This window comes from Clarias gariepinus, chromosome 8 (genome assembly GCF_024256425.1).
Source record: "Clarias gariepinus isolate MV-2021 ecotype Netherlands chromosome 8, CGAR_prim_01v2, whole genome shotgun sequence".
Taxonomy (NCBI): domain Eukaryota; kingdom Metazoa; phylum Chordata; class Actinopteri; order Siluriformes; family Clariidae; genus Clarias; species Clarias gariepinus.
The window spans coordinates 32950350-32963232 of NC_071107.1; the positions used below are offsets into that span (position 1 = coordinate 32950350).

General features: G+C 36.0%; 1 protein-coding gene across 2 annotated transcripts; it reads right to left on the reverse strand.

Annotated features, from left to right (window-relative positions):
• Window positions 1-429: 429 nt before the first annotated feature.
• Window positions 430-11235, reverse strand: zfyve21 (zinc finger, FYVE domain containing 21). Of its 2 annotated transcripts, XM_053502430.1 has the most exons (8): window positions 11050-11235; window positions 8181-8231; window positions 7470-7638; window positions 5763-5838; window positions 5534-5631; window positions 2653-2706; window positions 1736-1866; window positions 430-1286 (listed from the first exon to the last, which is right to left on the reverse strand). In XM_053502430.1, the coding sequence occupies exons 1-8, from the start codon at window positions 11173-11175 to the stop codon at window positions 1251-1253; spliced, it is 741 nt and encodes a 246-aa protein (XP_053358405.1). In that variant the 5' UTR covers window positions 11176-11235; the 3' UTR covers window positions 430-1250. The 2 variants fall into 2 exon arrangements, with proteins under 2 accessions (XP_053358405.1, XP_053358406.1); XM_053502431.1 differs by lacking the exon at window positions 2653-2706 and having other exon boundaries at window positions 11050-11232.
• Between the last annotated feature and the right edge of the window lie 1648 nt (window positions 11236-12883).

Here is a 12883-nt window from a genome sequence, read left to right on the forward strand (position 1 = left end):
TAATCATTATGAGAAATGAAAGGAAACCATGCAAATCTCATCTCTGGGGACTCTATCTATAGATCTTTGCACTCTGTATGAAACCTCAACAGATGTGTCAAGTAAAGTAGAAGTACTGTAATCTGGTTTTAAAGTACAAGTTTTAACTCACATTTGACATCTATTTACATTTTAAAGAAAATATCTACTTCACTGGAAATCAGATCTTTTGATATAAAAATGTCATTATTATTAATATCATTTCATCATGACAAATCACTTAAACAGTGTTTAATTTCACTTACACTGCTTTTCCACATGCACTTAGTATTTCTCTGATAACAAATACAAGGTAGAAGTCTTATAATTACACTCATTTTTTTATTTTAAAATCATGTAAAACCTAAGAATAATCACACTGAAAGTAAAAAAAGAAAAAAATCCATACAATTATACAGGTTACAAATTACTGATTTAATCAGCAAATAAGAAAAAATATATATACATATATACGTCATGCACACATTTGTAAACAAATTTGTATTACAACACGTTTGCTTTACAAAAAAAGTTTTGTTTTTTTTTAAGGGAGAAAACAGAATGAACTCGAATGCTCCATTTTCTAAATACTGACCATAGATTCATGAGGAAGTCTTGTATGAAGCTTTTACAAGATCACAAAAGATAATTCTTGTAAATTGAGCGACATTTACCGGGACTGAACCGTAGTGTTACGACAAACTTCATACCGAATCCGTAGGAAAGAACAAGCTATGGACACTTGGTTAAAAAAAGCAGAAATGCTTGAACTGGTTACATAACCAAATTTAATGTTTGTTGTAGTGTGTACTGGGGATTCAGAGGCACAAAGTGTTACAAGTGAATAAACCTGCTGTAAAAAGTAGGAGAATTATATATACATCAAGTGTTTAATATGTGTTAAAATAGGACCATTTGACCTGTAAATCTAAAAATCATATGTATGACTCAACTTCAACGTAATCACTGTAATACATGTGCATATATCATCATCATCTATATGTATACATTGCACGAGAATCAATGGGTAACTTGGTCCACCCTATTGGAGTGACGGACAGGTCACATGACCAATCCGGTTAATCCAAACGGGAAGAGGAAAGCAGAGGTCCGATAGAAAGCAAGTAGGCATTGCGGAGTAAACGCGAGTTTTTAACAAAATCTCATCCCGTCCCTCGCATCTTGGTCTCATCACTCCTCCTGTCCTTCTTTAGCACTGCACTTCAGATATTTTACTGGTCCCTTGACTCATACAGCAGTTTGGCTGCCTGATGATGAAGACAGATAAATCACAGGACTGTTAAGACAAGACAGATAGCAATAGGTATCACATCGCTCATAACTTATGACTTTTGTCATAGAATAATAAAATTAAAACTGCAGCACCCCCATGTGTTCAAACATCAAATATCACTCATTGTATGTTATTTTGCTCTTGTTAAATAAGGTCGTCATTAATTTTTTTATTTTTTTTTGATTGGATATACATGCAAAATGTATTTCTTTTTTTTTGGAATGCATGTACCAAATTAGGTCTTAAAAGAACAAAAAAAAAAAGTTGCTAAAAATAATTTGTATCAGTGCTACATAATACTGAAATACATTAATGGTGAAATGTTGCTTTTTCTTTTAAAACAAAATAAAATAAAAACAGACACATGATTTTTTTTGTTTGAGACCATGATCCAGACTTTAAAAAAAACAAAACAAACCCTACCTTGTGCATGGCGACGAGCCAGGAGGAGGCGCTCTTTTTGTCATCAGCCGCCTCCATGCGAAGCTGCTGCAAGTCCTGCGAGCCCGGCGGCTTATAGTGCAGCAGCATGCCTGTGGCACGGGACAGGCTTCCTGTGCAAGAGTTCAGAGCAGAGTGTTTTGTTCTGAAGTTGTATTTTATTTAAATGTAAAAAAAAGCAGGATAAATAATAATAAATAATAAAACTACAATAAAACCTGTCAGAAATGGACTAGCGAAACATTTACTGTGTGACACAGAAACAACCCAATATCATGGTTTGCCGTATATATACTGCAGTTCCATTAAATGGCAGTGACTGTGCAAGAGAGTCCGTATAGTGTACATTACCATAAACAATCAACTTGCAGCTGAAATCATTTAGAAAGTCATTTTAAATAAGATGTTATGCATGGTATTGTTAGTTCGTTATTATCATATATAATCAAATGTAGTTTCTTTTTTGTGTTATCTGATCTATTATTCATTTATTCACTAGTAAGGGATATTTTAAGAGTCTAAATGTTCATCCATTTAATTATCGTGTTGTTTCACAATACAGCTATACACTCACACCTCTTATTTACTGCATCATCAAAAAGGTTTATAATACTGCTGCATTATTGATAAGCGAGGAGGTGGTCAGAGATAATGTACACATTACTGCATCACTGGAGATTCTGCCAAGCCGTGATAATGGGTTTATAGACGTGTCGTACTAGAATATTGATGACACATCATCACTAATATCATGCAAGTCATGCAGAGATGCAAACAACAGGCTCGGATGCCGTTTTACTGTCATGCATAGTTTGTGCGATGGAAGGGAAATCCGACAGGACAAACGAGAAAGACTTGGGAAGTGAAGGTCAGATAAAGAGACAGAAAGGGGTGCTAACCTTCTGATATATAATGACTGTCCAGGAGAGTGGTGTAAGTATGAATATCTTTCTCTGGGCCCAGAAAAGAAACAACGCACCAAGCAGCCCAGAGAAAAACAAACAAACAAAAAAACGGAAAGAAAAAGGAGTGCAAGAAAGGTTAACACATTAAAAATAAGCTGTCTTTCCTGTAAAGAAGTGCAGATAGCATTAGTGTTAATCACAAAATAATTTAAAGCCTAAAGAAAGTGAAGAACGTGCGTAAATTGAATGTTATAATATCAATAGTGTGACCAATTATATTATAACAATTGTACATTATTTATTACACATCAATGAATTAAATACCATTAAATTGTAAATTTGTTTTTTTACATTAACTTAAACAAAAATTACATTTAAAAAGTTGGAATTTAATTGCACACTCATAAGCGTATTTTTAAAAATGAACAGCGCCATCTGTTGAATTTTGAGATGAACTAATGATTTTTCCAAGGTCGATTTTTTAATGGAATATGGGCGTTTTCCATTTCAATTTTAAAATAGCATATCTTCTCTTTCCATGGGCCGACCGCGATAAAACAAAGCCTATACCTCACCCTCGACCAAATACATCTGTGAAAACCCTATTAAAAGTTGTTCAGTAGTTTTCACGTAATGCGCGCACAAATAAACAGACAGACAAAAATTCCAAAAACCAATAGAAAGTCAATCTCATCCTATTTTTGTTTTAGTTGACTAAAGGTCTGGGCATTTTAGTCTAGTTTTAGTCAATAAAAACGTAACATTTTAGGAATAAGATTACTATTAATTGACCCTACAGTCAATCTAGTCTAGCCAAAACCCATTTTTTTTTAGTTTTTCATAAAATAATTATCTTAAAATTTTAAATGTATCTTTTCATCTGATGTTTTCAGCTAATTTATTAAGCTATTTATTTATAAACATTACAACAACTGTTGTCCATATTTTTTTTTAACTACAAAACAGGAGCAGTACCGACAATACAGTGTACTTAAACTTTTTTTATTTTTATTGATTTACACACATTGACTGTTGTAGGGATAGCTCCTATGGGTCACAACCATTTGCTAGCCTATTAGCTTAATGAGCTTGGCAATGGTTTAAATATGAAACATAATTACTACAAAGAGGCTGTAAAACTGGGTGATTATGGTATGCAGTGATGTGTCTCTTCAGATTTGTGGTATTTCTCCCAGCAATTGTGTGCCCACACTGTTTTCCCTCCGATATCACTACACATTTTTTTTCTCTGGTTCAATAAAAAGAAAATAAGCCCAAATAACAGCTCTTCTCTTTCACCCAAGTAAAACTGCTGTAATGATGAAGAGTTGAGATGACTGAGCTTGTGACATCTCGTCACTGCACGCGCAAACTACTCCTGATAAGCCGCACGCCGTGACCCAGGAAATACTGTTGCTTTTCATAATACATATATCTCACATACACAAAGTTTTTATGCGGTGGTCATAAGTACAGTTCATTGTGATTTACCGCGAGTTTTGGTGTAGTGACTACGTTTCAAATTAAACAAAGCTCGCAGACCCTGAGGAACCTCGCGAACGTTGGGCAGTTGCATCTCACCCCAAGTCAAACCGCACAGGTGAGATGGATATAATGTATGAACACTGTATTGCATTGGATTGTGACAAAAATTGAATGTTGACAAAAATACAGACAGATGTTTAATTGGTCTTAATTTTTTTAAACCACATTTTCATCTCGTTTTTCAACACTGCATGCTGATTTCGTCACTGTTCAGTGATATCCGTGATGTATTTAGTCATATGATCAGTCATAGAAAAAAGAAGGTTGTCAACAAAAGTTTTGCGTCATTATTCTCGTCTACGAAATTAACACTACGATGTACAGATAGGGCAACTTTACAGTTTTATTATATAGATAATATATATTATATAGATACAGCAAACCTATATATCCTGACTAATACACAGGTCATATCCCACACCCCATTAATCATGATGCAGCAGGCGCATACTATTTCAGCAAAAGATTCATTACAGCTGAGCTGACTCCTGTTTCTTTGAAACAGGAATGAAAGCATACTTCCTGGATCAATGTCTGCATAACATCCGGAAGCCAATTAGCTTTCAGACCATTTCAATGCCGTGACTAATAATGTGGTCAAGCTCTTTGGCAAACATGCCAAATGTAAGATTTTGGCATATTATGCATGTGCAAAATGCAACATTACATTTTCATAACATTTTAGTGCAGTTTAGAATACTGGATACTTATTATAAACATAAACACAATCCAAAAGTGATGTACTGTATAATCATGCCTGTGTTGCATTTATCTTTCCTTAGTTTGTGGTTCTTTCTCTCACCACAAGGGGGTGATAAAGAGAAATCACAAACATTTATCTTTCAACAAAATCAGTTTTAAACAGAACTACAAAAATGTAAAGAAAAAAGGTCTGCTCAAATGATACATCATTATAAAATCTTTAACATATTTCATAAACTAGTACACTGTTATTGATTATTAAACACTATTAGTCACAGTGAGCTCAGTTTTCTCATCAGCCATCTGTTTAATGTAAATGTCAATAACCCAAGTTTAGAAAGAAATAAGGCCAGTGTGCAGATTATTAAAAATTTTACTGAAATAAAACACCACATCATGGCAAGTGTGTCATTCCTTTGTGGGTTTGTTAATAAGGCTGACCTATATTCCCTGAATAAGCCTAACAGATTATTTAAAAAGGACACAATTTAGATATGTAATATTAGAAAAATAAGCTTGTTAATCCTTTACAGAATCAAACACATCGATCGCATTACAAATATTTATCATTGACCTATGTGGAATGTTAAAATAAACAAACTGGCTAAACCCTTGGCCTGATCTCTACCTCCAGGGGTCGAGCCGTCTGTCTCTGTCAGCACTTGCATAGTGGAGATCCGAGACAACTCCACCTCAAAATGGCTCTCTCCATCCAGGAACAGATATCTGATTAAACACATGGTGGAAACGCAGAAATAAAAAATAAAAATATTCTATTGGGAATGTAATTTTTTTTTTTATATATATATATATATATGTATCTGTCTACACAGATACATGCGAGTGTGTGTGTGTACCTGTGGTTATTTGACAGACGGCACACCATGGTCTCTGATTTCTCCGAGACTCCTACTGTGACCAGAAACGTGCCTCCTAACATAAAATAAAAATTTGGAATACAGTTTTATACACATTCATTCTGTTCATTTTTTTCGCTTTTTCTTTTATTTTATTTAATGAATTGTAAAACCTCACTGTCCTCATTATAAATTGAAATACATGATTATTTTCTAATTGTTCTGATGAGCAGTTTATAAAGCACTCACAGACATAAAACACAGTCCTTTCTCTTCCCCATTAGGTTTATTGTCTCTTTTTGTAATTAATTCAAACATTCACCATAAATATATTTTTCATGCCAAAGAACTTATGTCTGAATCAAGACAATTTAAATCAAGTCTCTTCACCAAATAATTCTTTACATTTGATCATTCATGATTGATCTCTGCATATGTGACCTATTTTTTATTATTTTTTTTAGTTACTTATGTTTATATAGTTGTTTAAAATGAAAGAAAAATTAAGGTCACCATATTGCCTAGTTTGTGCTGAAAACAGGATGTCACTCTATATTGCACAAGCCTGACCCTATATGAACACTTTATTACCAAACGTGTTCCCCTTAACTGCCTTCACATGCATATGACCTTCAGTAACATCTAATTCTTAATCCATAGGGTTTATTATGATGTTGGCCACACCCTCTTGGCAGCTATAACAGCTTCAACACTTCTGTGAAGGCTTTCCACAAGCATTAGAAGTGTGTTTATGGGAGTTTTTCACCATTTTCCAGAATGTGTGGTCAGACACTGATGTTAAACAAGAAGGCCTGGGGCTCGCAGTCTCCGCTCTAATTCATCCCACAGGTGTTGAGGTCAGGACTGTCGAGTTCCTCCACACCAAACTCGCTCATCCATGTCTTTATGAACTTCGCTTTGTTCAGGAAAGCGAGGAAGTGGGGTTTAATTGGATGTTACTTAAGTTCATATGCATGTGAAGGCAGGCAAGTGATTACTTTTGACAATATAGTGTATTTTAAAACAGAATAATGCAAAGGGCTTGTTCTTAAAGGCTACATGCTCTGACAAACAGCGTAATTTCTACACCAGTGTTTAGTTCTTTATTTTCTTACTACATCTTACTCTTTTAGGTTGATCCTCTAAAATATTAAATAATTTTTTTTTAATTAATCAAAATATTGTGTTTAAGGTCATATGAATTTGTTGTTTGTTGTATATTGTAGACCACTTTTTTTGTGCTGGCCGGTAATGCTGGCCCTCTCCACTGGCTACGACCGCATGTATATATCAGACCTGTTAAAAATACTGATTTGCAGGATGTTTGTTTGTGTTTACGTTTTGTAAGTGTCAGCACAAACCTCCTCATACGATGCTACCATCACCACCACGTCTCACTGAGAAGACGGAAACAAATATAGAGCTAAGTCATGTTTTTTTTGTTTTGTTTTGCCAAGCTGTCTACTGCAAAAATGCATAAGTATGTTCTTCGTGAAATTAGATTTCAATCTAATCTCACATATTTCATAAATAATAATAAAAAAAATCTTAAACATATATACATAATACATGAAAAATAAACTATTCATAATGGGGCATAACCATTTCAATGTAAACACAGCCATGGATATGTGAAAAGATTAACTTTTCTACAACCGTGTGTCAATTAACCTGTCCTGTCCCGGTGTGCCCATTCTGTGCTCTTACCTGCCATCAGCACTTTGAGCTGTTTGTCGTAGAAGTCGAGCTCTTTCTGCGAGACCAGGCTGCATTCGCCGCACTGCCTGACCGGATCTACAAAGCACATCCTGGGTAAGGCCACCTTCTTGCTGCAGCATTTATCACAGAAACACCGACCACATCGCCGACAGTGGTGCTGCGGACGCACAAATAGAATGATAAAAAAAATAATAATTAATTTCCACATATGTCTTTGTTACAGCAGCACTCCCACAATTGATAAGGACCTGCGAAAATGAAGAGGATTATAATAATAAATACTATCTTAAAATGCTTTTATATGCAAGCATGCCAAGAACAAACACCACGGCCATGAATTATACTGACACTGCTATGTTAACGCACATAGCTACCCAATTATCAGTATATACGAGATTATACATTTTCCTCACTCTTAAGACATGCACATCTATAAGATAAGACACAATATTTTATTAGAATAAGAAACACAATGCTGCACTTGCTCCTATCTTAGGTCTGCTTGATATAAAGTCATGCCTTCTGCATTTGGGAGAAACATTAACTGTAGGAAAATAAGAAAGCATGTGATTTGTGCAGGAACCCACGCACACATAATATGCACAAGTTGCGCAACAGGAAGCAGCAGAGAAACGAGTCCAGTCAGCATGGACGTGGCACTTCCACAGAAAAAGAAAATAAAACGTTTTTTATACGTACCTTTCTGGTGATGAAGTCAAATTTCGTGTCACACTGCATGCATTTTGGACACTGAAAGAGCAAGATACAAATAAGAGTACGGTGAGAAAGTGACCTTTTTTATTGCTGCATGTAAATTTAGCTTTAAACATGTAAAAAAGTTATGTTCTGTCCCTGACATATTATTATTATTTTTTTTAAATATTATTCTTTGTGTTGCCTGCCCTCTTGAGTGTGTCTCTGTCAGTAAGGTTCAATTTGCCTCTACTTCGGAGAGGGGTGCTGATTGAATGATCGAGCGGTAATGTGCGTCTTACTCCCGCCTCCTGTGTCGCCATTGGACAAGCACTTCCTGAACGTGTAACAAGAAAAGAGAAACAACTTTTTGGCTTGTTATCGTGTTTTGCTAATTTGTTAGGTTAGATAGATTTTGTGTTTTTGTTTATTATTTTGGCCTGGTCAGCTCCTGAAAAGATTACCACACTTGTAAATATTTATATAGAGAATAAAATTTTTTATAAATTAAAAACTGATGTGGTAAAAAGAAATACAACACTCAGACTTGGTAGTCAACAAACACATTGCAGCTGAATGACAAAGTAAAAATGATCAATATGTCCAAAACTCTGCTCTTATCATCACTAACAGAGCAATATTATGGAGTTTTGCTATTTTATAACTCAAGCTTCAATTCTATTTTATCCAACGAATCTTCTGTATTACGAGCAGTATATAGCATATGAAGGGCTGGCGCTTACTGAAAGTCGGGAGCTCAAGTTACAGACGGTGCAGAGTCTCTCAACGTGTTCTCCCCACATGTTCTCCCCGAGTGCATACTGTATAGGCCACCGCTCTTCAACTCCAGTCCTCCAGAGCCAGTGTCCAGCACTGACGGTTTGGTGATTCTTCTTCTTTAATCTTCAACTAATCGGTTAATTATCAGGTTCAGTGGATGTGTTCAGGTGTTAATGAATTACAACTAGTGCTGGACACTGGCCCTCCAGGACTGGATTTGAACAACTCTAATGTAGGTTTTCTCCAGGATCCGACCTAATCAATCACAACAGTGGACTCCAACTCTCCAAAAACATTTTCCCATCAGGAACTCCCGAGCCTTTACATTATTATTATTCTCTGTGACTCGGATATGCTTGTATATTTTCGCTCTCTATCCTGCCTTTCTACTTTAACAATCAGACAGACGAGAGGATGAGACTGAAGTGTGCACATGCACACCGAGATTTCGGATGAGACAGATGACACTGACGATGTTGCGCCTAAACAGCAGTCCACTTCAAGTATAATTGATTTTTTTTTTCTTTATCTGATACGCTTTGTGCCAATGAACACCATACCTGACCATCTCTTCGGGCACGGTTCCTGAGGCGGGAACAATTGTGTTTACTGATTAAAATGAACCAGATTCTCAAGTCGAGTGTTCCCAGAAACAATCTCTAAATCACCTCTAAGCATTAACGTGTATGTGATCCAGAGTGCATTCCTGGCTCACACACCTGATGCTTCTAGACCCTGATTATGCAGATAAACAAACAGTGAAGCATTAATCTAAGCATCCATCCATATCCCGTGCATGGAAACACAGCGTTTAAAGATGTACTGAGGTTACCGCATCGTAAGTTTTAATCTTCTAAAAAATTTTGCACCTACATGAAACACTTAAAAAGCTTTTTGGGACGGTAATGGTGCAAAATATATAGTACAGTAAAGAAGTATCTTTCGAAGTGCTACTCTATGTGAACTCTACTTATATTAAAAAGTGTTAAGTGGCATTTTACGTCAATTTTTTTCAAAGGGAAAAAGTCACGTTATACAAAATGTTTTAACCAAAAACATCTTAACTTACATTTCAACAGTCAATACATTTAAATTATTTAACATTTATTGTAATTATTTGAGATAAAATACAAGCGGAATACATCTTTAAATACTATAGCCTCAGATATAAACGATTCTGTACCAAGCAAAGAAGCTTCTGAGTGGCGCAACAGAAACGCATTTTTTATGGTGTTACATTATCAAAAAATCATATGCGTTAAAAAAACACCGATCTGCCTTTTTCTCCAAAATCTGTGCACAAACTAGCCTTAAACCCGCTCTTTACACACACTTACACCAGTCTTAAAACACATCGAGTGCTAATTAGTCAAAAGTCACTTGTAAAACTCAAGCTGAGTTTTAAGACTTTGGGGGCGTTTAAGGCGGTAAAACGTTGCTGTTTCCTTATAATCCTACAGGTGAACTATTTACACTTCCTGCATGGTAGGAGTAAAATATTTCCCAAGTTTGTTTGGAAATAATAATGGCAAAGAACAGAGAAACAAATTTGTATTGTTTAAATGCTGCACTTGGCTTTTAAGTAAGAAAACAAATGTTATAAGGAACAAGCTACACCTAATTAATCATTAAACTTTTTTTAAAAGTTTAAAATTGTAACAAAATCGAGGAGAAATGTAATATCGAATCAGGGTGTTTATAAAATAGAATCGCGATATCAATCGAATCGGCACCGAGGTATCGTGATAATATCGTATCGGGAGGTGACTGAACTGTCTCACTTTATACTCGAGTGGTTTGGATAGTTTTTGACAGTCTTAGTGATTTAACACTTAATGAACTAACCAATGTTTATTCACAAAAGAAACTTTGCATATTTACCTGAATGGCTAGAACGAAAAACATCCAAAAACTAGCTCGCTAATTTAGCCAATAAAGCTAATTATAAGCAGAAGTTTCCGCTCGTGAGTGTGCGCGCGCTGACCCAGCGACGCTAGCTCGAGTTAGCAAAACAACAACAACGACGCCCAAAGAAGCCCAGCACAGAGCGCGCACCGCTTTCCTGTGTGTGTGTGTGTGTGTGTGTGTGTGTCACCTCTTTATCTGGAACCCACTGCGGCTCAGCTAACGAGAAGGGGCTACTGAACGCTCCGTTCTCCGGCACCATGCGCAGTCCGCTCGGGCTCCGAACCAGCTTCTTCCCGTCAGGCACCGCGGACATCTTTCCCCTGCTACTACTCGCTGTCTGTGTGCGCACGTAAGCTGTACCACCGTGAACCTCGCGTCGCTCTGGCTTCGGCTCGATCCCAAATCCATTCTTACTCCTTACATAGACTTTCTGTCGTGTGACATAAACACTTTGTGCACCCTGTGGAGTGCCCTTGATTACTAGAATGACTCGTTTTAGATTCAGACACTGCTTGATTTCGTCAATCACGCTGGATGCGTCTCAAAACACTCCTTGCTTCATGTATACGTCAACTCTGTAGGGTATGAAATGGTAAGCTAGTGCGCCATACGTGAGGCACTACATCTACAACACTACGGCATTTCAGATGTGTTGTTTTTTCTCCCTTGATAGCTTTTATGGCTCACATGCAAATAAAATAAATGGGCTAATTGTGGATTATCGTGGACCTGTGGCCATTCTGCAACCATCAGAAAGAATGTATTCCTCATCTTTCTTCACTTGTGCAGTGGTACAAGCATTCTGGCAACTTGGAAATTATATTTTTTATTTGATTCAGGAATCTTACAATTTTACATTAAAGGACATAATTATCTTATTCTGTCACAGTAATAAATCACTTGAATACACTGGAAACTTTTATATTTTAATAGCTAAATTCTACACCATAAATATACATTTTCTAAATCATCTAAACTATCAACTTTCCTCTGTGAAATACAAAACCTCTTAAACTCCATCTAATAAAAAAATCATAAATCTGCTTCGCTATTGTCTCAACATTCTGATTTTGTCGATGAAAGACTGTAAAAAAAATTCCTCTTATTCCTTCTTTCTTTCTTTCTTTCTTAGTATTTTGTGCTATTTAATTATTTTATTTATTTATTTTATCTTCCCCCTTTTTTATTTCGTTATTTGTCTGTTTATTAGTTGGTTTACTTTGTTTACTGTTATTATTTATTTGTATATTTTTGTCACGTTTGTTTATATTGTATAACTTCTATTTAACTGTGTATAATTATATTTTATACCTAATTTTTGTACTTTTTATATCTTTTATATTGTACATAATTTCTGTGATTTAATTTAAAAAAAGGGGCAAATTTTTAAACACCAAACAATCACATGGTTGCTTTGTGAGTGGTTAGCACTGTCGCCTTTTACCTTCCGGGTTGAGGATTCGATTCTCGCCTCAAGATCTGTGTGCATGGAAGATTCTCCCTGTGCTTGGGGGGTTTCCACCAGGTTCTCCGGTTTCCTCACACGGTTCAAAGACATGCAGATTAGGCTGATTGGTGGTCCCAAATTGTAAGTGTGTCAGTAAAAGAGTGTGTGTATGTGTGTACAGTAAGTCCCCTACATGTGAACATTCAGATTAGGAACTTTCAAAGATACGAAGACGCAGTCGCACATTAGCAATCACAGAAGTTAGATCACATGTCGGACACACATTGTCATGTGCATGCAGCATGCATCCTTTGCAAGTACAGTGCAACCCCAAGATGTCCGGGAGCAGTAACGATGAAGCTGGTACTGCTATAAAGCAGCAAGCAATATGGATGGAGACAAAACTGAAAAATGATTAAGAATAGAGCGAAATGAAAAGATGGTAGACATTGCGCATTCTTTTAACATGACTCGTTCCACCATCGAAATCCACCATTCTAAAGCACTCTGTAATGTAATATACTGTGTATAACCATTTGTCTTTGTATCCTAGGACCTAGACAACAAGTTTGTT